At 41.0% G+C, this 24,042-nt stretch overlaps 1 protein-coding gene across 5 annotated transcripts in view; it reads right to left on the bottom strand.

The window, feature by feature from the left end:
- Positions 1-24,042, bottom strand: part of LOC148015087 (ARM repeat superfamily protein) — a 97,553-nt gene that overhangs the window by 40,370 nt on the left and 33,141 nt on the right. Inside the window, exons 6-23 of one of the 5 annotated variants that reach the window (XM_087665967.1) lie at positions 10,410-10,483; positions 8,773-8,879; positions 8,485-8,667; positions 7,981-8,361; positions 6,972-7,227; positions 6,812-6,886; positions 6,393-6,721; positions 6,068-6,278; positions 5,271-5,505; positions 4,858-5,185; positions 4,237-4,426; positions 3,931-4,068; positions 3,599-3,860; positions 2,394-3,517; positions 2,153-2,295; positions 1,887-2,071; positions 1,346-1,795; positions 1,077-1,202 (exon numbers count right to left, since the gene is read on the bottom strand). In XM_087665967.1, coding sequence (XP_087522093.1) covers positions 1,077-1,202; positions 1,346-1,795; positions 1,887-2,071; positions 2,153-2,295; positions 2,394-3,517; positions 3,599-3,860; positions 3,931-4,068; positions 4,237-4,426; positions 4,858-5,185; positions 5,271-5,505; positions 6,068-6,278; positions 6,393-6,721; positions 6,812-6,886; positions 6,972-7,227; positions 7,981-8,361; positions 8,485-8,667; positions 8,773-8,879; positions 10,410-10,483 — 4,797 coding nt within the window. Of the gene's footprint in view, positions 1-1,076; positions 1,203-1,345; positions 1,796-1,886; positions 2,072-2,152; positions 2,296-2,393; positions 3,518-3,598; positions 3,861-3,930; positions 4,069-4,236; positions 4,427-4,857; positions 5,186-5,270; positions 5,506-6,067; positions 6,279-6,392; positions 6,722-6,811; positions 6,887-6,971; positions 7,228-7,980; positions 8,362-8,484; positions 8,668-8,772; positions 8,880-10,409; positions 10,484-24,042 lie in introns of those variants that run through there. The other 4 variants (XM_087665969.1, XM_087665968.1, XM_087665970.1 and 1 more) reach the window with 4 other exon arrangements.

Genomic DNA, 24,042 nt, shown 5'->3' with positions numbered 1-24,042 from the left:
GGCTCACACTGCTGATTCTGCACCAAACATAAGTGTTTCCAGCCTGGCACATCATCCTTCCTCTGCCAAATTGCTACATTTCCAGTCCTCCACTGTTGCACAGCTCTTTGGCATCAAAGACTCATATTGCTGATTCTGCACCAAACATAAGTGTTTCCAGCCTGGCACATCATCCTTCCTCTGACAAATTGCTACATTTCCAGTCCTCCACTGTTGCACAGCTCTTTGGCATCAAAGACTCACATTTCCAATTCTGACAACCAACTTCTGCTCCCTTCTCGGGATTCGTTTAAGTGTTTCCAGTGTCATCGACTCCACCTTCAGCACCCCACAGCCCTGGACTCTCAGTCATGGAGGCATGTGTGAGCTTCCTTCACCTTCTGCAGCAAGCCCTCACTCCCACTCTGTCTGCATTGCAATTGGCCCTTCATCTTCCCTTGGACATTCCTTGTACCTTACTTGTGGATTCATTCCATTTATACAAGCATACATTTGTTAGTTGTGTTGCTCGTACTCTTCCATGCACTTTGCTAGCCTTGTTGTCTTTTCATTTTCTTCCTTGCTTTCCAGACTTAAACCCTTAAAGCAAAGTTCGTAGACAAAAACAAAAGTTTCAATGGCTCAAATACAATATCCCCCAGATAAAAGATTGTCAACTCATGTCTCAATCCGACCACTAAAAAGAGATGATGGTTACAAGTGCAACCAACAAAAGGTCCCTGAAGTTAACTCCTATGCTGAGGGTTTATTAAGAGTATCAGTTGCTAACTAGAAGAATTGCAAATCTACTTTGTATCCATTTGAACTATCTGCTCATTTATCTGATTTCTGCATTGCAAGGATACCACGCTTTAAATTTACTTGGCAGACTTTATAAAAGCCATTTGACAATTTCATTACTGATCAAAGCTCGCCATATGGTTTTGACAAGCAGATTGTATGAACATACTGCTAGGTTAGACACTAATGGCTGAATACCGAAGTTGTTTGCAATAGGCAAATGCATCTGTTGAAGGTACCAAAAACTGTGTGACAAGAATATCTATATAGTAAAGAGTTTATGACAACAAGCATACCTGTATATGTGTGATGTTATTGAAAAAATCCACTTCAGCATCAGCACTTGCAAGTGGAAAGAACTCATCCAACGGAGAAACATTGTGTAGATTCATTGACATGTCTCTGAGCAGTGATACCCATTCCTGTTATGAAAAGTACCACCTGTCAATATCTCTAATTAGCGGGAACATCCAGGCTTGCACACTCCAAGAGAGAGCAATCTGATCAAGAATCAGCTCAGTATAAGCAAGCAGAGAAACCCAGAGGTTGCAGATTGTGTACATACCCTTCGCACAGTAAAGGAATCTGAACCCATCCACTTTCTTACATTTGGAAACAGCACCTTTTTAACAAATACTTTTACTGACCCTGCATTCCATAGAGTGGGTAATCTGATGTTTTGGATAGAACTATCAGACACACACTTGAAGACAGCAGATGAAATCGCATTGTCGCTCTTACTATCAGGATGCATGCCCAGTTGCTGATCGACAGAACATACTGATCCCAGAAATTGAATAAAGACAGAAAGAAAATTAGAAGAGCTATGTCGGATCGAGATGTCATCAGATTTGACATCATAAACGGCTTGGCCAACAACCATTAAAGCCTGATTATATGTCAAGCTACAGAAGGAAGAGGCAGAAAGATTTGCATAAGCCTGTGAGCGTCGGTCAAAATCATACTCCCCCACAGAAGACATTGACATTGCATTAAGTTCTGATAAGATATGTGCCTGCATAAGCATGTAGAAAATGTAAATAAAAAATAAATTTGCAGAATTGCACAATCTCAACTCATTCAACTTACAACGAATGCTAACTTACTATGGATGCTAAAGAAGACTCCTTGGTAGAAAGAGCTGACAAAACTTCACATATGCCCAGCCGCACATCCTGGTGAGGATTTGATGCCAACTGAGGCCCCAAAAATGGTAATAACTTTTCACAGCTTTCATGGCCCAAACAGGGGACCAGTTCTTTCAAAATAAGTAATATTTCCAGGCACCCTTCTGCATCATGGTACATGTCAACTTACAACAAGCACCAATATAAAAAATTACATGAGTCAACATAAGGAGCGTGGCACCCACCTTGTCCATCTTTCTTTTGAACAGACAGAAAAGGTAGTAAAACATCAAGGAGTTGAGCAGCCTCAACAGGTCTTCTTATATACTTGCTAAGCCGAATAAGGATGCCCAGCCCACGTTTAACAAGCACAGAAAACTTTCTGTTACTGAAGCAAAATGACAAGATATCTATCAGAAGTCAAGTCTCAAAGACCATTTGTCACTTACTTGCACACCAAACCCAGATAATTGTTCAGAATGTCACCTGGAAAGCTTTCGCTGAGATGATAGAAAAGCTTGAATGTTTGACAACAATTGAGGCAAATGGGGCAAAAGACTCTTTGAAACAATCTCTGCCTCTTCACTTTCTAACTCAATGATATTCTCTACAAAGCTGAGAGCTGCACCAACTATTGATGTTGACGAATTCTTGTGTGATAGAAGTGACACAAGATTTGGGACCAATTGATGTTCTTGCTGGAGCACTAAAACAAGTTTAAAGCTTCTGCTCATTGCCAAGAAACAAGAGAACAAGGCACTCGGAGAGCCACTGCTAGCACCTTCCTGGCCGAACTTACTGATGAGAGGCCTGACTATGTCAAAGAATATGTCCCAATAAACAGGACCAAACTCCAAACAATCATATTTGTTAAAAGCCACCATCAAAATTCGAAAAACAAGGGTTCTCAAATCCCTAGCTCCATTGGCTGTCATGTCTTTGGCTGCAAAACTTGATGTAGCTGTCTCATTGACAATTTCTAAATCTGTCTTACCATCAACACCAGAGAGTGACTGTTTCTGGACATGCATCTCCTGTTGTATTTTTTCTTTATGCAATTTAGGTTTTCCCATAGATGGCTTCTTCTCTTTACAATGCACACCATTGGAACCATTTCCAACACAGCTGCCATTGGGTGCATGCACTAACTTATCTGCCTCATTTACTTCAAGATTATGTTCCTCTGGAGCATTTGAACTTTCAAGAGACCCATTTTCCAAGATTGTATCACAGCAGGGTTTAGTAGTTCTGGGAAACTGGCAAGTCTGGAGTATCCTAAAAACAAAGGCCATTAATGCATTGAGGTATGGGCCAATGTGACCATCCTCAAAAGTTTCCAATACATCTTTCACCATATGCAAAAAGCCAGCTTTTCTTTTGAATGCTAAATTTGCTACTTTGATCACATCTAACCATTCAATGTACCCTGGATCAACACCTCTTTCAATTGCTAATTCCCATGCATGCCTTCCGTGTATAAGTTCCCTGCCCTCCTTTGTAAAGGCTGTCTCTAAGGGCTTCAACAGAAGAACAAAAAAATAAGCTAGTTCTTCAACATCAAGATGACCAAGAAATGAAAGAACCACCTTCCTTTGAACACCTCCTGTAGTCTAAACAAGGAAAAGGCAGGTTAGCATATTGGTTCTATTGTTTTTGCCTCCACATTTGAAACAAAAGATTTCCCGACCCACCTTATTATGAAGCCTTGACTTGGTCTTTAAGATCTTTGGAAACAATAAACGCAACAGTACAGGAACCAGCCCTTCTCTGTGACAAGTCTCGATCACTTCACTATCTCTTGCAATGTTCCAGGTGGTCATTTCTTCCCGTGATGTCTTTGCAGAGATCAAGTTTCTTAAATGTTCCTCGTATGGTAACAAATACTTGTCTTTCCAATTGAGAACGCATTCCAATGCTTTTAGTTGGATATGAGGATCACCATCCATCAAAAATCTGAAGCTAACAAAACATCAGAAGAAGCACTGGGATATAGAACATACCCATCAGAAGAGTAAACTCTAACCTGTCAAATATAACTTCTTTCACTGTGGCACCTTGGAAATAGGACTGCGCATTCTTCATCATGCTAAAAAGGTTTAACCACTCCTTAAGAACTATTTTCCAATCTTTGCCCCTATAAAGAGAATTCTGCTCTGAAGATCTGTAGAATCTAAAACTTGTCAGTCCAAGAGCACTTAAAAGGAGAAACCGGAAGACAAATAAGATTCTGTTTTAGAATCCTCTTGTTAAGAAAAAAAAAATTCAAAAGCACTGAACAAAAAATATTGAATTTGACAAAACCATCTTCTTTCGCCAAGCAAGGACATACTTTTCCGTGACAGATCTGTTATGTCCCACAAATGTAAGGAATAAGGGGATAAGCTGCCGTGTTCGAGCCTCTGATGTCTTAGGAATCTTTTGGAGTGCTCTCAACAGCAGTGTAACCAGAGTTCCAGCATCAGTACTGTCATGAGAGTCATGCTTTGCACGCTCCATTCGAGATTGGAGGTCATCTGATACTGAAAGAATCAACAGAATTTCTCTAAATCTTTCTATCCCCATGACTGCCCCACACACATATACATATGGATAAAAGCTTTATATTACTGGTGAGAAATCCCAAACAAGTATGAAACTACACATAAAATTACATACACAAAGTTTAAAAGTTTAAAAACAATGGCCAGCACTTTTGAGGGGGAGACTCTGCCTCAGATACACATACAAGCAAACACAAGTGTGCCCTCATTCTCACATGTGCATGTATAAGAGTGTGTATACAGTGTCTATAGCCATGAGTGCACATGCATACTTGTGCTCAAGCTCAAAAATGGAAGCACACATGCTCACACATGGCCCCACAATCATGCATACACACCTGCACACATGCAGACAATAAATCCAGTAATTTGAACTCCAAAAACAAATACTAGGCTGTCATTGAAACTACCTTCAGCAAAATTTGCAGTTGTTTGTGGATTACTTTTGTTTAATAGAAACAACTTCTGGTATGATTCTAGATGATGCACAAAAGTTTCCCACACTGCCACCAGTTGCATGTCTAAAAGACCAGCAAGGCAATCGATGGAAGCATCCCAAAAAAGTTTGAAACGATTATGCAGAATCCCAATCACAGCATGTGTTATAGGAACAATGTACTGTTCAGGTATATGCCCTGCACATGCTTTGACTTTCAATCCAGTGAGTAACAAGCTGCTTTGCCGACCACTATCCAAATTAAGTGAAGCAGCTTCAAGAGATTTGAGCTGCCCAAAAATCTGAAATAATAAGAAGACATTCAGATGTTTAAAAATGAGAATTTGTGACTGCACAATGAAACATCACTTTAATTAACTGCCATACACTGGAAAAAGAGTTGTCAATCTCCTTGGATGGCCTTCCATCAGTGCCCTTTCTCCGTTTTGATGCCACTTGTTCCAAACAAAAGAAAGGTTGAAAACAAACCAAAAGTCGCAAAGTAGAAAGTCTCAGCAATTTGTTGTTTGACCCCAGATTAGTCTCAAACAAACTGAGGTCCAGCTTTTCCTGTAACTCTGCTGACACATCACTGTAGTTGATAGCATCCTCTGAAGCAGACCTGTCATAAAACTCAAACAGCTAAGGAAATCTCTCATCTTTAAAAAGTATGTTATTTGCTCTCATGAAGTTGGTGATCTGCTCTGAGAACCCGTCTATCTCATTAGCCAGTCATAAGATTACAACTTCACTCTGGCAAGTTAAGATAATTAATTGATTGCACTTATCTGGTCAATTTAAAGGACATGCTTCCATTCTATATAATGTCTGTTCCTCTGACACCAGGATATACATAGGCCTACATGTCAACAAAATTCATAGATGTGGTCTATGTTCCAGAAGGGCTAACAGCTGATGTGCACTAAGCCACAGTGAATTGAAGTGTCAAGTTACTAAATTTGAGTAAGACAATTCAGCAAGTTACAGTCATGATAGATGCAAAAGCATTCTTGGCTGCTGCAGTGTCCATTGATATTTATATCTACCTGAGGAGCCACACCTGGAAGTTTCCTTACAATCATGAGAACTCCAAAGCTACAGCCTCTATCAATCTTATTGGCCCCAGGACACCACCTCCGAAACAGAAAATAAGCAAAACCTACTATTCCACTCTGAAATCTCACCTCAAACAGAGATCAAAATACTCGGCAACATTCTCTAGTATTTGTGGAGAATGCCTGTAATCTATAGCCAAACTAACAAACTCATTGAGACGTGTCGATAGCTTGATCTCAAAAAGAGAGAATATTTTCAAATCACACGCAAGTGCTGATGCCAACATAAACTCCATCACTTCCTGATTATACACCTCTTCTTCAGTGGCTTTCCTGCCTGCTTCAAGGTTTCAAAAAGGACATAACCGTCAAAAAAGATTTGCATGAAACATCTGAGATAAACCACTGCCACCAAGATGAAGCAGAGAAACCATGAAGTTAAGAAGGTTCTCACCTTTAGCTGCCAAGAGCAACTGTTTCAGAGCAATGCAATAGTTCCAAGACAAAGAGCTTTCGCAGTTGGTTAGCAAAACCAAATGAGGATAGCAATTTAATGCACCCCACACAAGAGCAGGTTTGCTTTCAGTAAACTGCTCACCAGATACATTTCTCTGAATCCTTTCTGTGGCACGTATAATTAAGGACTGAACGAAAGCAACAAGATTGTTGAGCTTTATTTCTTGGCATATCAGGTGCTGTTTTGTCACCCCTAACTTGTCAAAGAAGTCCATCATCATGAGTAGGACTTCCGCTGAATGAGAACCTATGTGGTCATTAAAAAATCTGCAAACAAGTAAAGCAATTGAAGAAGACAAAATCTTAGAAAACTGCATAAGAAGAACAATTGATTAAATCAGTCAAGGACCCACATACCTCAACAAGTAAGGCATGAATGATTGAAGAACTATGGAGCCCTCATCCAGTAACCCCTGGATAAAATAAACTAAACTAAAAAGTAAAACACCTTTGTAAGTACATGTGATTAGTGTTCTTCTTACTTAGCAGATCCAATTCACTTTTGTAACATCTATACCTTGAATATTGCTGGCAGTTCCAAAGAGGTGACCATAACTGAGCCTGAGTTGTGATAGTAAAAGGCACAGTTCTTGATCTCACAGGATCAGAGACACTTTTCACTAGTCCAAGTATAAACCTTAGCACTTGCAGAAGCGGCTGAGACATACTGGCCTCAAAAGGTCTGGATGCATTAACGAGGTTTGCCTCTCCTTTAGATGCAAACAAACCTAGCTTCAAGAGTCTGTGGGAAAGATGTAAAAGAACCTCAAAGTCTGCAAAGCCATTTTTAAACATTAGAAAACCAAATTGATCAGTAATATCCTATTTTTAGAAGCCATTTTGCAACCTGCATGTTTTCAGAAGGACAGCCCTAAGATCAACAAACCAAAACAATTGTTCAGGATAAAATATTCAAAAGCTAGCCTGGACACAGGCCAGAACGAGAGAGTAAAGAGTTTAAATATTCATTAACTCAATTTTGAAGCCAATAACACATAAGCTGCATTTGTTTTAGTCTTAATTATAGTTATGTCAGCAACTTTGGCTTACATCTTGCCCTTTTGGCAGGACCAATAATGTAAAACATGCTGGCTGAATGCCTTAAGCCAAACTCATCTTTTGGATCATCAAAAGTACACACACATGGCATATCAGCACACATGCACGCACTTTTGTTTTGGTAAATAAACATTCTGGTTAAGTTAATTCACAAGAGCCAAGAGGGTCAGGACCACAAAAAATGTATCAGGAACCTCAGCCAGGAAAAATACACACAACATGGAAATATCAACAGGTGCACACATGCATGTGTATAGTATGTGAACAAACCTGCTCAAGTGTGCATGCATCACAGATCCTGGCTTATTTTGTAAAGGACATTACTTCCTTTATAGAAGCTGAATATTATAAAGTCACTTTTCTTCTACGTATTTTGTGTAAACAAACCTACCAATTTTATAACTTAATACTTTTTTCTTATGCTTCCAAATAAACTGCAACAAGTAAGAAACTAATCAAAAGCTTACCAGAAACTTGGCTGCCCCTTTTATATTCGAGGACATCATTTAGAAGACATAGTAAGTTGATCAAATGCAACCTACTTGCCTCTTCTTCAGAGCTTTCACTTTCCTCTTCAAGTATTTCACTTCCCTCTTCAAGTACACCATTGTCTTCTGACTGTTTTGCATTCATCAGAGCATGATGGTTTTCACAAACCAACTTCTTGTCAAGTAATTTAGACTGGCCAAAAGAGAAAGCAACAGACATTTTGCCCTTTTCGTGCTCATCCAAGCAAGAATCAATTTCATCCAGGAGGCAATTCCACAGCAATGTCAACTTTTTACGTTCAAGCTCTTCACAAAGGCGAATGAATGTCTTTGAGAGAACTCTTACAATAACCTCCCCCCCTGTAACATACACAGAACTTTACCAATTAAGGAAAGCCATTGATAACGAATCTGTTTTCTCAACTGCTTTCTTGCATCATCCTTATTCACCTCAAAATATAAGATGCTGTAAAAAACGCATACCAGGATCTTTCTTTGTAGAAGTTCTGAATGTTGATTTATCTAATAATAAACGCAAAAGCGGCTCTGCTCGAGAATGCATCATTACACCAGGACCCTTTATTGTATACCACAATAAAGAACTGCAGCTAGTGATGTAATGGTTCAAAGGTTTACAAACTACTTCAGCAATTATTCTTCTCATGCCTGCATGGACATCCATTGCAAATCAGTATTGGAAACAAAGGGCTTGCTTCTCACAGTGAACCCTCCAGCAATCTGAAAAGAACAAGTTTGGGCATTGCTACAAACCTTTCACCAACTGTTCTAATGAAGTATTTCTTAATATGTATGAGACAGCTTCAGCTGCAAACTCTTGAATGTAGCTTTGTTGATAGTACCGGAGACGTGTTGTTGCCCTTCAAAATACACATGCATAATACTGAGTCAAGCATGCATGTCAAAGCATGCAAATAGTGCATAAACGCCCCATACATGCATGCTCCAGGCCCACACCTTCCTAACCTATTGTAACTTCAAGTGAGAAGAGAGGAAAGGTACACTCTCCTCCACTTTCCCTCATTTCAACTCTTTCTCACTGTTCTTTCGTTTATTATCGCATCTCATCTGTCATGATGCTTTTTCCCCATTACAAAACCTCCCTTCCCTTCTCTGTGACTGGTTCACACACCAAGGAAATAAAACAAATTAAAGCAACAAACAACCACCAACAGAAATCCAGACTTGGCACCCACAAAATGTCCAAGTGGAGACCTCCCTCCCTTGTTCACACTTCCTGCCTTCTTTTCTCTGTGCCAGTTCCTGATCAGTCAGTAGGATGTAGAAAAACTTAAAGCAAGGCTTGACAGCTGCAAGAATGACACAACAAATAAATGGAAGGACAGTGATATGAAGCAAGCTTCAGGCCACAAAACAAGTTATAGAGGAAGGCTGGCAGCATAGTCACAGGCAAGAGCAATTGCTGGGTTGAGGAGCAAAATGAATGGTAGACTCTTCCTGTCCAAAGTGACTGTGTAGTCACAGGACTCGCAATCCGTGCCTGGCCCCTGACCCCATGTTGCATTCCATGACACCATTTCTGGGACTACATAAAGAAGTGATAGAAGCTAAAGAGTAGGAAGTAACAGAGACAGTGGCATACAAGATGTCAGAACAAAACATAGGTGGATTTGTTACCATGTTGGAACTCCAAATATGATGAACAAAAGTGAAGATGTAAAGAAGAGCTATGGAGGGTGAAAAATGAAGGATTGCAACTGATTGGACACAATAAGTTGACCAAGAAAGGAACCAAGGCATACACATTCTTCATTACACAGGCAAAGGGTTAATTTGAATCATTGACCATGTCATGGCTTTCACAGATGCCTGTATCTGTCATGGCTGCCAGGCATGCGTGCACACCCCCGTGCGTAGAAAACTTCCATACTTAAATCGTTGGCCATGTAAAGGCTTTCATGCTTGCAGGCACACATGCACATGCATACATGTATCCCCCCTTCACACGCTCTTAGGTTCACACTGGCAACAGCCTCTCAACGGATCTCTTCTTCAAACCATCAAGGTAACTGTTCATTTCTGCAAGAATTTTTACAAGTCCAAGCTCTAAGCATAACTCTATATTGAGCGAGGGTCCTGATAAAATAGATATTGCCTCTGACAATAAAAGCATTTGGTATACTGCACCAAAACATAGCCCTAGAGCTGTTTTTAAGCCTGCTAAACCTTAACCTGAAATCCATGGATTTAGAATCTAATTTAGCATTAAGTACATAACATCCTGTACCCTGCATCTCCTCCCACTTTCCAACCCTCTCCTCCCCAAAAAACACCAAAAAAACAAAAACAAAACCCTTTCAACATGTACACATTAAACTAGAGACAATAACCTTTAGAATCTACTCTCAGTTCATCTGCTCTACACTTACTTTAGCAAGAGGGTTGTATCCTTTGCAAGAAGCTTCTGCAAGTACTTGAAAATATATGACATGCATGTAAAGACCTGTAAATAACAAATCTTAAGTAAGAATTATAAGAACTTCCAACATACTGCAGGAATGAGCAAAATCAAGCAGCATATTCTTGATTGCACATGGCACTTTATTGTGGGCCAGAAGTCAACATCTTGAATTAGCAATATACATATATTTCATCATCCACATCAAACAGCTCGCCCAAATGGAACTACCATATTTACAATAATGTGACTTATTGTGGGCCAGAAATCAGCATCTTGAATTAGTTGTCTCCATATGTTGTCTCATACTGCAACTTTATGGAAGCCGGACAATACCATGCTTGGGAAGTTCTTGTAATTGTTATTGTTTTTTGGCTTTCCTTTTGAAAGGGGAAAAAGAGGAGGAAGCAGTATAAAACAGCAACTAGGTTCTTAAATCAACATAGAAATAAGATTTGCAGGAGCACTAAGAAAGAAAACTACCAATTCCTCCAGGATAGTATGTCTGGCATTATAGACAAGGTGCGACTTTTCAACATTCTCAACTATGATCTGTTGCTCGGGTAAAATAATTGCTAATTGTTAAGCAGTGCATTGACACAGATCATGAAAGAAGGCCTAAAGGATGTTTACTTGAAAAGCTCCAATACAAACAAACACTCAAAAAACTTTCAACATCAGTAAATCACCATTTCCTTAGTAGTGTCCCTAATCAATGGAATAGCATATATTAACACTCACATGCAAGAATTATTTTTGTGGTAAAAAATGTGGCTAATTATATTATTCAAAAGATTTTTACAATGAAGTACGTGTGTTCAACAGTCTAGCTGGAGCTGAAACAAAATCAGAAAAAAATCAGATGTACAATCCTCTCAAGAAGGTCAGGGGGTACGGGGGAAAGAAGCCATGGAGGATTATACCGCCACCTGGGTTTATCAGCCTGCATTGTGAGAAACAGGTCATGGCCACCCTAAGTGAGCAAGAAATGATGTTAGAGCTCTTGACGGGCTGCTTTCAGGAGCCGTGGTGGAAGTGGATTATGGAAGTCCAAAGCTCAGTCGAGTCGCGTATATGGAGAGGCATTCCCTGTCAAAAATCAGCTAACAGCGTACCTTCCAAATGTGGCACCTTATAAGGCTCCCAATAATCTCTCATGCCTCTAAGCATGACACTGTGAGCTCCAATACTTGGCGGATGGGCAATGCATCGAGGCCAACCAAAGCGCAAAAGTCTCCCTCAATGATGAAGATCGTGTCATGCATCTCAACCTCCTACAGTAGGGCGGCATTGCCTAATTTTCTACCAACAAAAGGCCCCGCAAGATATGCATGCTAGGCTACGTGTCAAACACTGTGAGCTCCAATACTTGGCGGATGGGCAATGCATCCAGGCCAACCAAAGTGCAAAAGTCTGCCTCAATGATGAAGATCGTGCCATGCATCTCAACCTCCTATAGTAGGGCGGCATTGCCTAATTGCCTACCAACAAAAGGCCCCACAAGATATGCACCCCAGGCTATGCGTCAAACACTGGAGAATACGACAAAATTCCTCTCCACACCAACTAAGCTACCTCGCAAGAACAAAGGCGCAGCCATGGGCAAGGCTTGCACACCCCATCCTACTGCATCTCGGCCAACTAGCTTCCAACTACCAAGTGTGAGAAGCCAAGTGGAGTAGGATACCCTCCACGGCCTTCACCTATCCCACAGCCATCACCATAAAGACCAACAAAAGGCATCCGTGATGATGTTGTGCTATGCTCAATGCCTTTTGCGCAAGGGTTACCAATGTGAGTCCTACATCAGAACACATCTACCGATCCTAGATATGTAAGCCAAGAAGCTCTATGGCTTCTTGGCAATTACCATGGTCAGCCATAGGCACTCTACGAGGTCCCACTCTGGCTCATCTAAAGGCCAAATCTCCCATATCCAAAGGCACCACTCTTGAAACTCAATCCAAGATACGTATAAGTCTAGCACCCAAGTCTTCTCTTGGAGGCTGATGATGTGGATCCTGCTCCAAGAGATGGCTAAGAGATCCTTATCCTGCAAACCTCTATCAATGACTAGCCAACCACTAGCCTAGACTGCAAAGAAAATCTCATGGGGAGGCGCAGCCACTCTGCCTACCACCTGCAAGGGGATGCTCTTGGGTGACAACCTAGCAGCCCACACCTCTCCAAGCTACAAAGGCTCTCCCATGGGGGGTCCAACCACTCCTACGGGATCACTACTTCAATCTCCCTTTTCCTAGCCTTAGCTCCCCTCAAACATTCAGTTGCTTGTTGCTGAACTTCCCAATCCACCATCCTATAAACCTCTCGCCACACCCTAACAATGCAAGTAGGGCCAGCCTTCCAACCAGCCCACTGGATGAAGCGTCTCCAATCTCTATCCTATCACACGATATCAAACCTAAAGTTTCCAAACCACAAATTGGAGGTCAATCTCCTCCTAGCAAACTAGGGATCTTTATACAAGGGCCTTACACAAGCCCTACCAAACTGTAGCAAGTTGTGAAGGGAAGAGGATCTTGGCAGCATGATCTGTGCTATAGTGAAGATTGGTCCTACACCCATTATTTCTTACGGTCAAAGTGCTATTGCAATGGCATGAAATCTTGTGTTTCATGCTCGCACGAAGCATATTGAGGTGCATTACCATTATGTTAGAGAGAGATGCTATGCAGGAGAGATGAGCTTGATGTATGTTCCTACACAAGAAAATGTTGCAGGCATTTTCACCAAGACACTACCTTGTGGGAAGTTTGAGGCTTTTCACAAGTCCTTAAACTTGCTACCCTTTGGTAATTGATCATTCCTATACTTTACCACGTTGGCACTGCAAGGGGGCGTTAGAATTTGCCAATTCTATGGGAACTGCCCAGTGTTTTAGTCTTTAGTTCTTTTTCAATTCTTAGTGTGAACACAACTAAAGTTATAAGTTGTGTCATCACTCTTAAGAGTTAGAGTTAAGAGTCAATTAGCTCTAGTTGAGTTAGAGCTAGGTCTATCTTAGAACTATCTTGTACCTTTCATTCTCGTTCTTTCAGTTCAGCAAGTACACTCTACTCTTTTGCTTCAGCACAATCTCATTGTCTCTCTTTTCTCTCCTCCATAGTAGCTGGCTGTCATTTTCCAACAATGTTGTGCCCCATTCGACATTTGGACAATGCTCACATGTCTTGGTGCCTCCACCTCCACCAACACCCTATGGAAACATTAATATTCTAGTGCATCTGCATCAATCAACACCCATTGAACATTTTATGCTTATTTTTGCCTACCCATGTCCTCCTCTTTCTCCTACTTCTCCACCTCCACCACCTCCTTGTCCATCTTAAGATTTTAGCCCTACTTCTCTGTGTGCTGAAGTCCCATTGTCTGTTGTACTCATGGTTGCTTCACCTCTCTCCCATTGTGTGTTTATAGTAACTAACCAGATACAATCACCGATGAGTCAATGGCCACATGATTGATGATTGTAATGACCACTGACATCCTAAGTATAGATGTGCAGACATCATCAATGTCCACAAGTTTATTCCACTTATCAGACACCTCATGGTTCTGCATCCTCATTAGTCAAACATGCCTTTAATGACAAGACTCATTTTAACGGGTTGAACTTTACTACTTAGTACAATCTCGTGAAACATATCCTTGACTCCCAAAACCTATGAGATATTCTGCAAGGGTTGGAACCCCAATCTGATCCCACATTTTTTCCATATGAGGTCATCCACTCATGGAAGGCTAAGAATGCCTCTATTATTGTCGAGCTAATGCAAGGCTTATCGCCTAAGTTTCATTCTCAACTTCAGCATTTTAATTTAGCATACGACTGTTGGGCACACTTGACTAACCGTTGTGCAGCTCGAGATAAGACCTATCGTATATATCTAGAACGTGAGCTTCAAAACTTTAAAATCACTAACCACCTTGATGAATCACAGTCCAATGATCAATCGAGCAGTGTGGACTATCCAATCGGGAACAACTCTTCGATCAAGATTCAAGCTCACAGTCGCGTCAATTTTACTAATGACTAGAACCCAAATCTCGTTGAGCTAGATGATGTATACTACCCCCAACTTGGGATGAACTTGTTATCCGTCCAACAACTTTGCTTATTGGAACAATGATGACAGTCCAAATCCTTGACTCTCAGATTGCTTCAGCGATTGCTCGCAGTGAGGCATAGCCTGTTTGAATGAGCCACGTCTGCTGGTTTCTTCTCATTTGAAGAGACAATGATCAATAGCTTCAAACAAGGCTATGACAAGATCCTTATAGCCATATTGAAGGTTCTTCTACCATTGGAGCATCAGTGAATCTCTTTGCTGAAATAACCAGGGTAGCCACAGTCTACTCCAGATTTTGTCAAGGATTTGAGCCTTTCGACAAGGACTTGAGCTCTACATTCATCCTATCAAGAGTGGTAGTGCATTGGAACTTATATACTAAAGATTGAAGACTATTCTTCTTCCATTGAAGCCACATTGAGTCTCTTTTGCTGAATAAAACAAGCCAGCATCAAATACTCTTCTCTCCTACAACATTTGGAGTATTAAGAGGCCATTTCTAGTGTTACATGTCAGCTCAAACCGTGGCTATAGTTTCAACACTCCGCTACTCTAAGGCAAGTAAACTCTCCATTTTGAAGCTTGTATAAACCCTAGATATGGTGGATTTTGGCCAGCACTGAGACATTTCTTCAATTTCAGCGATTCAAAGTTCTTCTTCATCTTAAATGTCTCTCAGGATCATTTGCATCCTTCATCCTATTCATTCAACTCAAGATTTGACTAAATACTACATCTCTTGAGCTTCAATATTCTATAATCAAGTATGAACAACAGGGACCATTGATCTTTCACCAAGAATTACCTGAAAGTAGAGGGTTTTTGCTTCTCTCATGGGCACCAATTTAGAAGCAACATTTTGAGGCTTTTGATGGCAACAAGCTGGAAAGTCGTTACTCTTTTCTGAGCTCTTGGATGATAGAGCATTGCTTGATACATGGGTTATACTGATGACATATTTGAGGTGGCATGGGATCTTCAATTAGACACTTCAATGCTAATGCTGATATAGAGCTCAAAGGGCGCAGAGATCAAGACACACAGTGATTGCTAGCAGCAAAGAGATAGAGAGTGAGAGTGCAGAGTTGTGGGAAAGAGAGTGAGTACGACTTGTGAGTACAATCGAGAGTATACCTCTTTAGGTTTTTAGATAGATATATATATGAAAGTACAAGTGCTAAGGGTGTGTTCACACCCAAGAGCACATTTAAAGGCCTTTATTCCCAACAACCTTCCACCTAAAGGCAATGTGTCTTAAGAGGAGAAAAGAATCAGCTAAGTCTAGGTATGTACAAAGCTGAAATACATATATCTATCCAACTCCCATCATCTGTCGACAATGAGCAAACCGCTTTGCTGAAAGACCCTTCGTGAGAAGGTCTACAAGATTATCATTTGTATGCACTTTGACAAGCTCAATGCTTTTGTTGTCAAGTACATCTCTAATGAAGTGGTACTTCACCTATATATGCTTCGTCTTTGCATGAAAGATGGGATTCCGTGCTAGCATGATAGCACTCTGACTATCACAATGGAGAGCACGTAACTCTCTAATGCAAAGCTCTCCCACCAAGCGTGAAAGCCATAAAGCCTCCTTGCATGCCTCAGTGGCAGCCACATACTCTGCCTCTGTAGTAGACAATGAAACACACTTTTGTAGCCTCGAGATCCAAGAGATGGCTCCTCCTGTGAAAGTAAACACATACCCAAAAGTGGACTTTCCGCAATCCAAATGACCTACATAGTCTGTATCTGTAAAGCCAACAACAGATGCCTTCTGCTTTCCAAAGCAGATGCACAACTCCTTTGTGCCTTTGAGGTATCTCATAATACCTTTCACTGCTTCCCAATGCTTTTTGCCAGGGGTTGCCATGTATTTACTAACCACTCCCAGTGCAAAGGCAATGCCAAGTCGTATAGCAACCATAGCATATATGAAACTGCCAACAACTGAAGCATATGGTATCTTGGCCATTTCAGCCTTCTCATCATCAAATGTAGGGCTGTCCTCTGCACTGAGTTTCACATATGGAGGCAATGGAACCCCAATTGTTTTTCCCCCCTTCATATTGAAAAGCTGCAAAACCTTGAAGATATACTCCTACTGAGATAGGTAGAGTAAGCCTTTCGATCTATCTCTGAGTATTCGTATGCCAAGAATGTGATTTGCATCACCAAGATCCTTCATGTCAACGCTGCCATGAAGACTTTGCTTCAGTGAGTCCAAGGCATGAGTATCCCTACCAGCAATCAGCATGTCATTAACATACAAAACCAAGATAATCAAGCTGCAACTGCTGCCTTCTTGATGTACAAGCACTGATCCACTTGACTTCTATGAAAGCCTTGGGACTGCATGAATGTATCAAACTTATAATACGATTCTCTTGGTGCTTGTTTTCACTCATACAAACTCCTTTTGAGTTTGCATGCCATCTTTTATTTCCCTTGTTCAACAAATCCTTCAAGCTACTGCATATATATATATTCATGCAGATCACCATGTAAAAATGCAATCTTTACATCCATCTGTATGAATTAGATATCCTCAACTGCAACGAAGCCCAAAATGGTTCTTAATGTAGTCATCTTGACTACAAGAGAGAAAATCTCATCAAAGTCAATTCCATGCTTCTGCTTGTACCCCTTTGCAACCAATCTTGCTTTGTACTTTGGTGAGGAACCAGAAGTGACATTCATCTTGTAAACCCATTTGCATGGAAGGGTTTTCTGCCCTTTAGGCAACTGCACCAAGTCCCAAGTGCCATTTTTTTCAAGAGATTCCATCTCTGACAACATGGTTTTATACCATTTTTTGTTGTCCTGTCTGTCCATTGCTTCCTTGAAGCAAGACGGTTCACCACAGTCTGTCAACATGACATAATCAACCACATTATTTGCACCAGGAACAAATCTACCAGGTTGTCTAGTATCCCTAGACAATCTACTAACCCAATGATCATTGTTTGCTGGTTGTTCCTGCAAATTTCCATTTTCAGCATGCTGTCCTGGCATTTCAGCTTGCAAATCAGCATTAACAGCTTGTTGTCCTAGCTGTTCCTGCACATGTGGTGACTTATTATCATGGGCAATAGCTGTCTGATCATTTCCAACATCATTTCCTGCATTTACAGATTCATTTACAGCAAGTATTTGCTGCTGCACAGAGGGCACATTTTATTGTTCAAAAGGTATTTCTTCCCGGAAGACAACCCTACGGACCTCCTCAATCTTTTTGGGCTGTTTGTGCATGCGATCTTCCCGGAAGATAACATCATTGCTGCGTACTACTTTCCTTTTTTTGGGATCCCACAATTTATACTCCATTTCACCCTTGTCACCATATCCTAGGAAAATGTATTTACAGGACTTTGGCTCAAGTTTGCTGCGTTTTTCTTTACGAATGTGCACAAAAGCCTCACAGTCAAACACTTTCAAGTAAGCATATGAAGGTGGCTTGCTCGACCACGCTTCTTGGGAAACTACCCCCCCCCCCCCCCTCCCAAAGACCTATTTGGTGACCGATTAATTTGTTGAAAGAGAGGGAGAGAGATAGAGTGGAGCGTAAATAAACCTGAGCTCATTGTTGTTCTTCTTCCATTATCCTTCCATCATACTAACTAAAAGAGACTTACACACATAAGTATGACTAACCAAGACTAACTGTGATTGAGTCACTCACTACACCGACTTATTGAATGTCACATACGTGTACAGCTAGATCCAGCTAATGTCAGTCAAACACATAAAGATAGACTGACTGAAGAGTAACGGGAGCTTGATATTCTAACACTCCCCCTCAAGCTCAAACCATCTGATAAAGTCCAAGTAGTTGTCTAAAATATATGAACTTTTCTTTACCAAGAGAATTGGTAAATATATCTACTACGTGGTCTTCAGTCTTCATATGAATCAAGTCAATCTGCCTTGTAAGAACCATTTCTCTGATGAAATGGTAGTGAACCTCAATATGTTTGGACCTAGCATGGTAAACAGGATTGCTAGCCAACATAACACTGCTGAGGTCATCACAATGCAATCTCACTCTGCTTTCCAACTGTATTCCCAAGTCTTTCAACAGTTTCATCAACCAAACTGCTTCGCAAGCCGCTAAGGCAGCTGCTCTGTACTTATGTACTTGACAATGCAACAGTAGGCTATTTCTTACTCTGCCAACTGATCATACTACTGCCCAATCCAAATGCATAAGCACTAGTTGACCTCCTGTCATAAGCACAACCAACCCAATTAGCATCAATAAACCCTGTCAAGTCAAGAGATTTTCCATATGCATAACACAGCCCATAATCTGTAGTACCCTTTACATATCTCATGATCCTCCTGACTGCATCTAAATGTGGTTTGCGAGGCTTCTGCATGAACTGACTAATCAGTCCCACTGCATAACATAAGTCAGGACGGGTAATAGTCAAGTATATCAAGCTACCCACCATCTATCGATACATGGTCACATTCTCTATGTCATTCCCAACATCAATCTGCACCTTGACATTCTGATCAAGAGGTGTCTCCATAAGCTTGCATTCAACCATACCATACTCCTGTAACATGTCATGAGCATACTGCTTTTGTAGCAACCATATACCTTAAGGCGTAGAGACTATCTCAATCCCAAGAAAATACTTTTAGTTCACCCAAGGTCTTTGACTCTGAATTCAGCCTGTAAACATAATTTAATTTTAGCAAAGTCATCTTCATCATCTCCAGTGATGATAATATCATCTACATAAACCACTAAAAACACATATCCATGATCTGTCTTCTTCGTGAAGAGACTGTGATCTGCATCACCCAATCTAAATCCATGTTGCTGTAAATAATTGTTGATCCAAGCATTTCATGCTCTAGGTGCTTGTTTCATTCTATATAAAGCCTTTTTCAGCTTACATACATGATAGATGACGGAGAGTCAGAAAACTCAAAACGATGAAAGCACGAGTGTCCTTCACCTCCCAGCCACGCCTAGATAAGTGCTGGCCCTCCAAGCTAATCCCTTTGCCAGCCGTCAACTTCCTGGAGTCCTACTATTCCTGGACTCCCTTACTCTCTAGGCTCCCCTTAACCCCGTTCGGGCGCCCAAGAGCCCGGACGGTCATTCTCGTGCATGTTCCCCTAAATTTACCTTAATGTGACATTAAATATCACTTTTAATGTCACATTCCACATTTATGACCTTAATGTGACATTAAATATCACTTTTAATGTCACATTAATGTCACATTTCCTTCCCCTTAAGAATCGGTTTCGTCCTCGAAAACGATACTTGGAAGGTCTAACTGTAAATCGGGAAACCTTTTCTTTAAAGTACTTACTTGCTCCCATGTAGAGCTTTCTTCTGAACAATCTTTCCACTTAACCAAACATTCTTGATAAATAGTATTCCTCGTTCGCCTATTACGAACATTTAATATTTTTTCTGGTTCATGTGGATTAGATTGGTCATAGAATAACTCCTCAATATCATCATTTAAGATTATATTATCCAAATCACCCAGCTTCTTCCTTAATTTGCTTACATGAAAAACTGGATGCATTTTACTACCAGCAGGTAGTTGGAGCTTGTAAGCCAATTCTCCCACCCTTTTAAGTATTATGAAAGGACCACAATACCTTGGTGAAAGCTTTGGACAATGTCCCTTTTTCATAGTTTTGGTTTGTTCAGGCACCTTAAGATAGACCAATTCTCCTTCTTCAAAGGAGATGTCTCTTCGGTGAGGATCTGCATATGCTCTAGCTCGATTTTGAGCTTTTTTAATATTTTCTTGAGCAAATTTTAACATACTATTCATATCCTCCAAAAAGTCTTTAGCTGCCTGAACCTTTTCCTTATGCAGTCCTACTGCAAAAGGAGCTCTTGGCTGAAACCCATACATTAACATAAATGGACTATATCCAGTGGAAGAGTGCTTGGCACTGTTATATGCAAACTCTGCTATCGGTAAATACTCTTCCCAATTAGTTTGCCTTTTACTTACATATGCCCTAAGCATATCTTCAAGAATTTGGTTAACCCTTTCAGTTTGCCCATCTGTTTGCGGATGATCCGCCGTACTCATGCTAAGTTTAGTATCCAATTTCCTAAATACCGCACGCCAAAAATGGCTATCAAATTTTCTATCCCGATCAGAAACTATATTTGCCGGAAGGCCATACAATCGGTATATGTTCTCTTCGAACAATCTAGCCAATTCTGGTGTTTTAACATCAGTTGAAGTTGGAATAAACCTAGCCATTTTGATTAACCTATCCACAATCACCCACACAGAGTCGTGCCCCCTCTATGTTCTGGGTAAAGCAACAATAAAGTCCATGGAGATACTCTCCCATTTTCCCGAAGGAATTTCTAATGGATGGAGAAGTCCTCCCATTTTTAATTTTTCAGCTTTATTAACCTGGCATTTATTACATTTGACCACATAGTCAAGGACGTCCTTATTCATTCCAGGCCAATAGAACTGCCTTTTAATAAGACTATAAGTCTTATTAACTCCTGGATGTCCCGCACTAGGGGTATCATGACACTCAAAGAGTATCTGGCGCCTTATTTCTATATCTTTCGGGACACATACCCTACCCTTGTGTAGAGTAAATAACCATTATCAATGGTAAAATTCTTCCACTTGAATCCAGTTTGAGCAACCCCTGATGCTCCATTTCCTTGTTGAACATCCTCAGATATTCCTTCCTCAGTAGAAGCACTTTCAGTTGGATCCCCATTTTTTATTGCTTCCCATATGTTGGAATATGCCGAATCAACCTGGCATTTCCCTTTTAAAGATTCAAGTAAGTTGGAAGTGAACTGAGTAAAACTCAATTCATTAATGATGGGCATTCTGCTGAGTGCATCAGCTACTATATTATATTTTCCCTTTCTATATCTTATCTCATAGTCGAACTCTTGGAGGAGTTCGGCCCATCTGGCTTTACGCCCGTGTAAATCTGGTTGATCATTAAGCCACTTAATGCTTTCATGATCCGATAAAATCAAAAGTTTGGCACCATACAAATAGTGCCTCCATTTCTTCATTGCATGTACTATTGCATACAGCTCCCTCTCATAAACAGAATAATTCTGTTTTGCACGATCTAATTTCTTGCTTTCAAAAGCAACTGGTCGACCTTCTTGTAATAAGACCGCGCCTATTGCCTTATCACTGGCATCAGCTTCAACCACAAATGGTTTATTGGGATCCATTATTAATAATACTGGAGCTGTAGCAATAGCTACCGAGTAAGTACTTTAAAGAAAAGGTTTCCCGATTTACAGTTAGACCTTCCAAGTATCGTTTTCGAGGACGAAACCGATTCTTAAGGGGAAGGAAATGTGACATTAATGTGACATTAAAAATCACTTTTAATGTCACATTTCCTTCCCCTTAAGAATCGGTTTCGTCCTCGAAAACGATACTTGGAAGGTCTAACTGTAAATCGGGAAACCTTTTCTTTCCCTTTTTCTGCCATTAATACACTGGAATTGGAAAGCAAAAATAAGAAATTTGCATACAAGATAAAGTACTTCCCTGATTTTTAATGGCAGACTGTAGCTTCAGTCGTGTATGATATTTTTCTGTCTGTCTCACAACAATTGTCTCACGCACAGCAATCGTGACACATTTTGCCTCCGTTGAGCACCATCAGATCACGTTTTGCCTCACGGCTGATGCCTCACGACTGATGCAGCTGACCCACGATCAACTTTCGATGGTCCACGATCAGTTTTCGATGGTCCACGATCCAGAAAAAAAAACGTAAAGTAGAACGGCTGCCCCTTTCGATATGGTCCGTGGCCAGAATGACACGTCACGTTAACTTTCGTGACGTGTCACGTCACTTTTAACCAGTAACTTACGGGTCGTTACAGATCCGTCGATTATCATCGACGTCTCGAACAATGACTTACGACTCCAGCGATTGCTTTTCGTGACGAGTCACGTCACGTCTGGTCCTCCAGCGATTGCTTTTCGTGACGAGTCACGTCACGTCTGGTCCATCGAACTTTCGCCTGAACAGATTACGGGCAAATTCGTCACTGCCCTTCCGTTGAAGACTTCCAGGAATCCTCACGGCTCTGATACCAATGATAGATGACGGAGAGTCAGAAAACTCAAAACGATGAAAGCACGAGTGTCCTTCACCTCCCAGCCACGCCTAGATAAGTGCTGGCCCTCCAAGCTAATCCCTTTGCCAGCCGTCAACTTCCTGGAGTCCTACTATTCCCGGACTCCCTTACTCTCTAGGCTCCCCTTGACCCCGTTCGGGCGCCCAAGAGCCCGGACGGTCATTCTCGTGCATGTTCCCCTAAATTTACCTTAATGTGACATTAAACATCACTTTTAATGTCACATTCCACATTTATGACCTTAATGTGACATTAAATATCACTTTTAATGTCACATTAATGTCACAATACATGTGTAGGAAAGTCCGGGAGAGCATAGCCTTCAAGCTGCTCCATATATACTTAACCAAATCACCGTTCAAGAAAGCATTCTTAACGTCCATTTGCCATAATTTCCAGCCTTTGCATGCTGCCAAAGCAATGACAATTCTGACTGTTGCCATTTTAGCCACCGGACTGAAAGTCTCCTCATAGTCAAGGCCATATTGTTGTGCATACCCTTTTGCAACCAGCCTGGCCTTAGAGCATTCTAACAAACCATCTAACTTACACTTAACCTTGTACGCCCATCTGCAGCCAATGGGAACTTTGCCTTTAGGCAACTCAACCAATTCCCATGTCTCATTTTCAGCCAGGGCTGCATACTCCTCATCCATGGCAGCACACCAGTTATCATCTATAACTGCATCATCAAACTTTGTAGATTCTTTATAACCTGTCACACTAGCCATATATGCATAATGGCGGGCTGAATAACCAGTGTATGTAAACCTATCAACTGGTTTTCTGACTCTCTCAGATCTCTGTAACTGTGATTCACTCTGAGCTTGCCTCTCATGAGGCGGTACATAACGACTCTGCCTTGCTCTAGGCGTCATAATAGATGGAATGTTCAACTCACTATCCAAACTGTCGTTGTTAGATGACTCATAACCTGCTGTAAGTGGACCTGTCACATCCTCAAGCATCTTTTCTTTTCCCTTATCCAATCTCCCCCTCACTGACACATCCGTGTCAGTGGACGTAGAAATACGACTCCACAAGCGTCCTGACCAAGGACTTACTGTAGGTGACCCATCACCTATAGGACCACTCATAGATGTACTCACTATAGGTGTATTTTCAGCATTACTAGTGCTAGCTGATCCATCAGTAGCCACTGCAACAGGATTACCATACCACGATGCCAACTCATCAAAAACATCTCTGCTAATCAATGTCTCATGTGTAGATGGTACATAACACTTGTAAGCTTTCCGGTCTTGTGCATAACCAAGGAATACACTCTTGACAGCTTTAGGATCCGATTTCTTCCTCTTTTCATCAGGAACATGCACATATGCAATGTTGCCAAATACCTTCAAGTGTGAAAT

This window comes from Lygodium microphyllum, chromosome 24, assembly GCF_053477565.2.
Source record: "Lygodium microphyllum isolate KBCC chromosome 24, Lygodium_microphyllum_v1.1.10, whole genome shotgun sequence".
Lineage (NCBI taxonomy): Eukaryota > Viridiplantae > Streptophyta > Polypodiopsida > Schizaeales > Lygodiaceae > Lygodium > Lygodium microphyllum.
The sequence above is the reverse complement of the archived record's forward strand: the minus strand, read 5'-3'. Positions and strand labels throughout refer to the sequence as shown.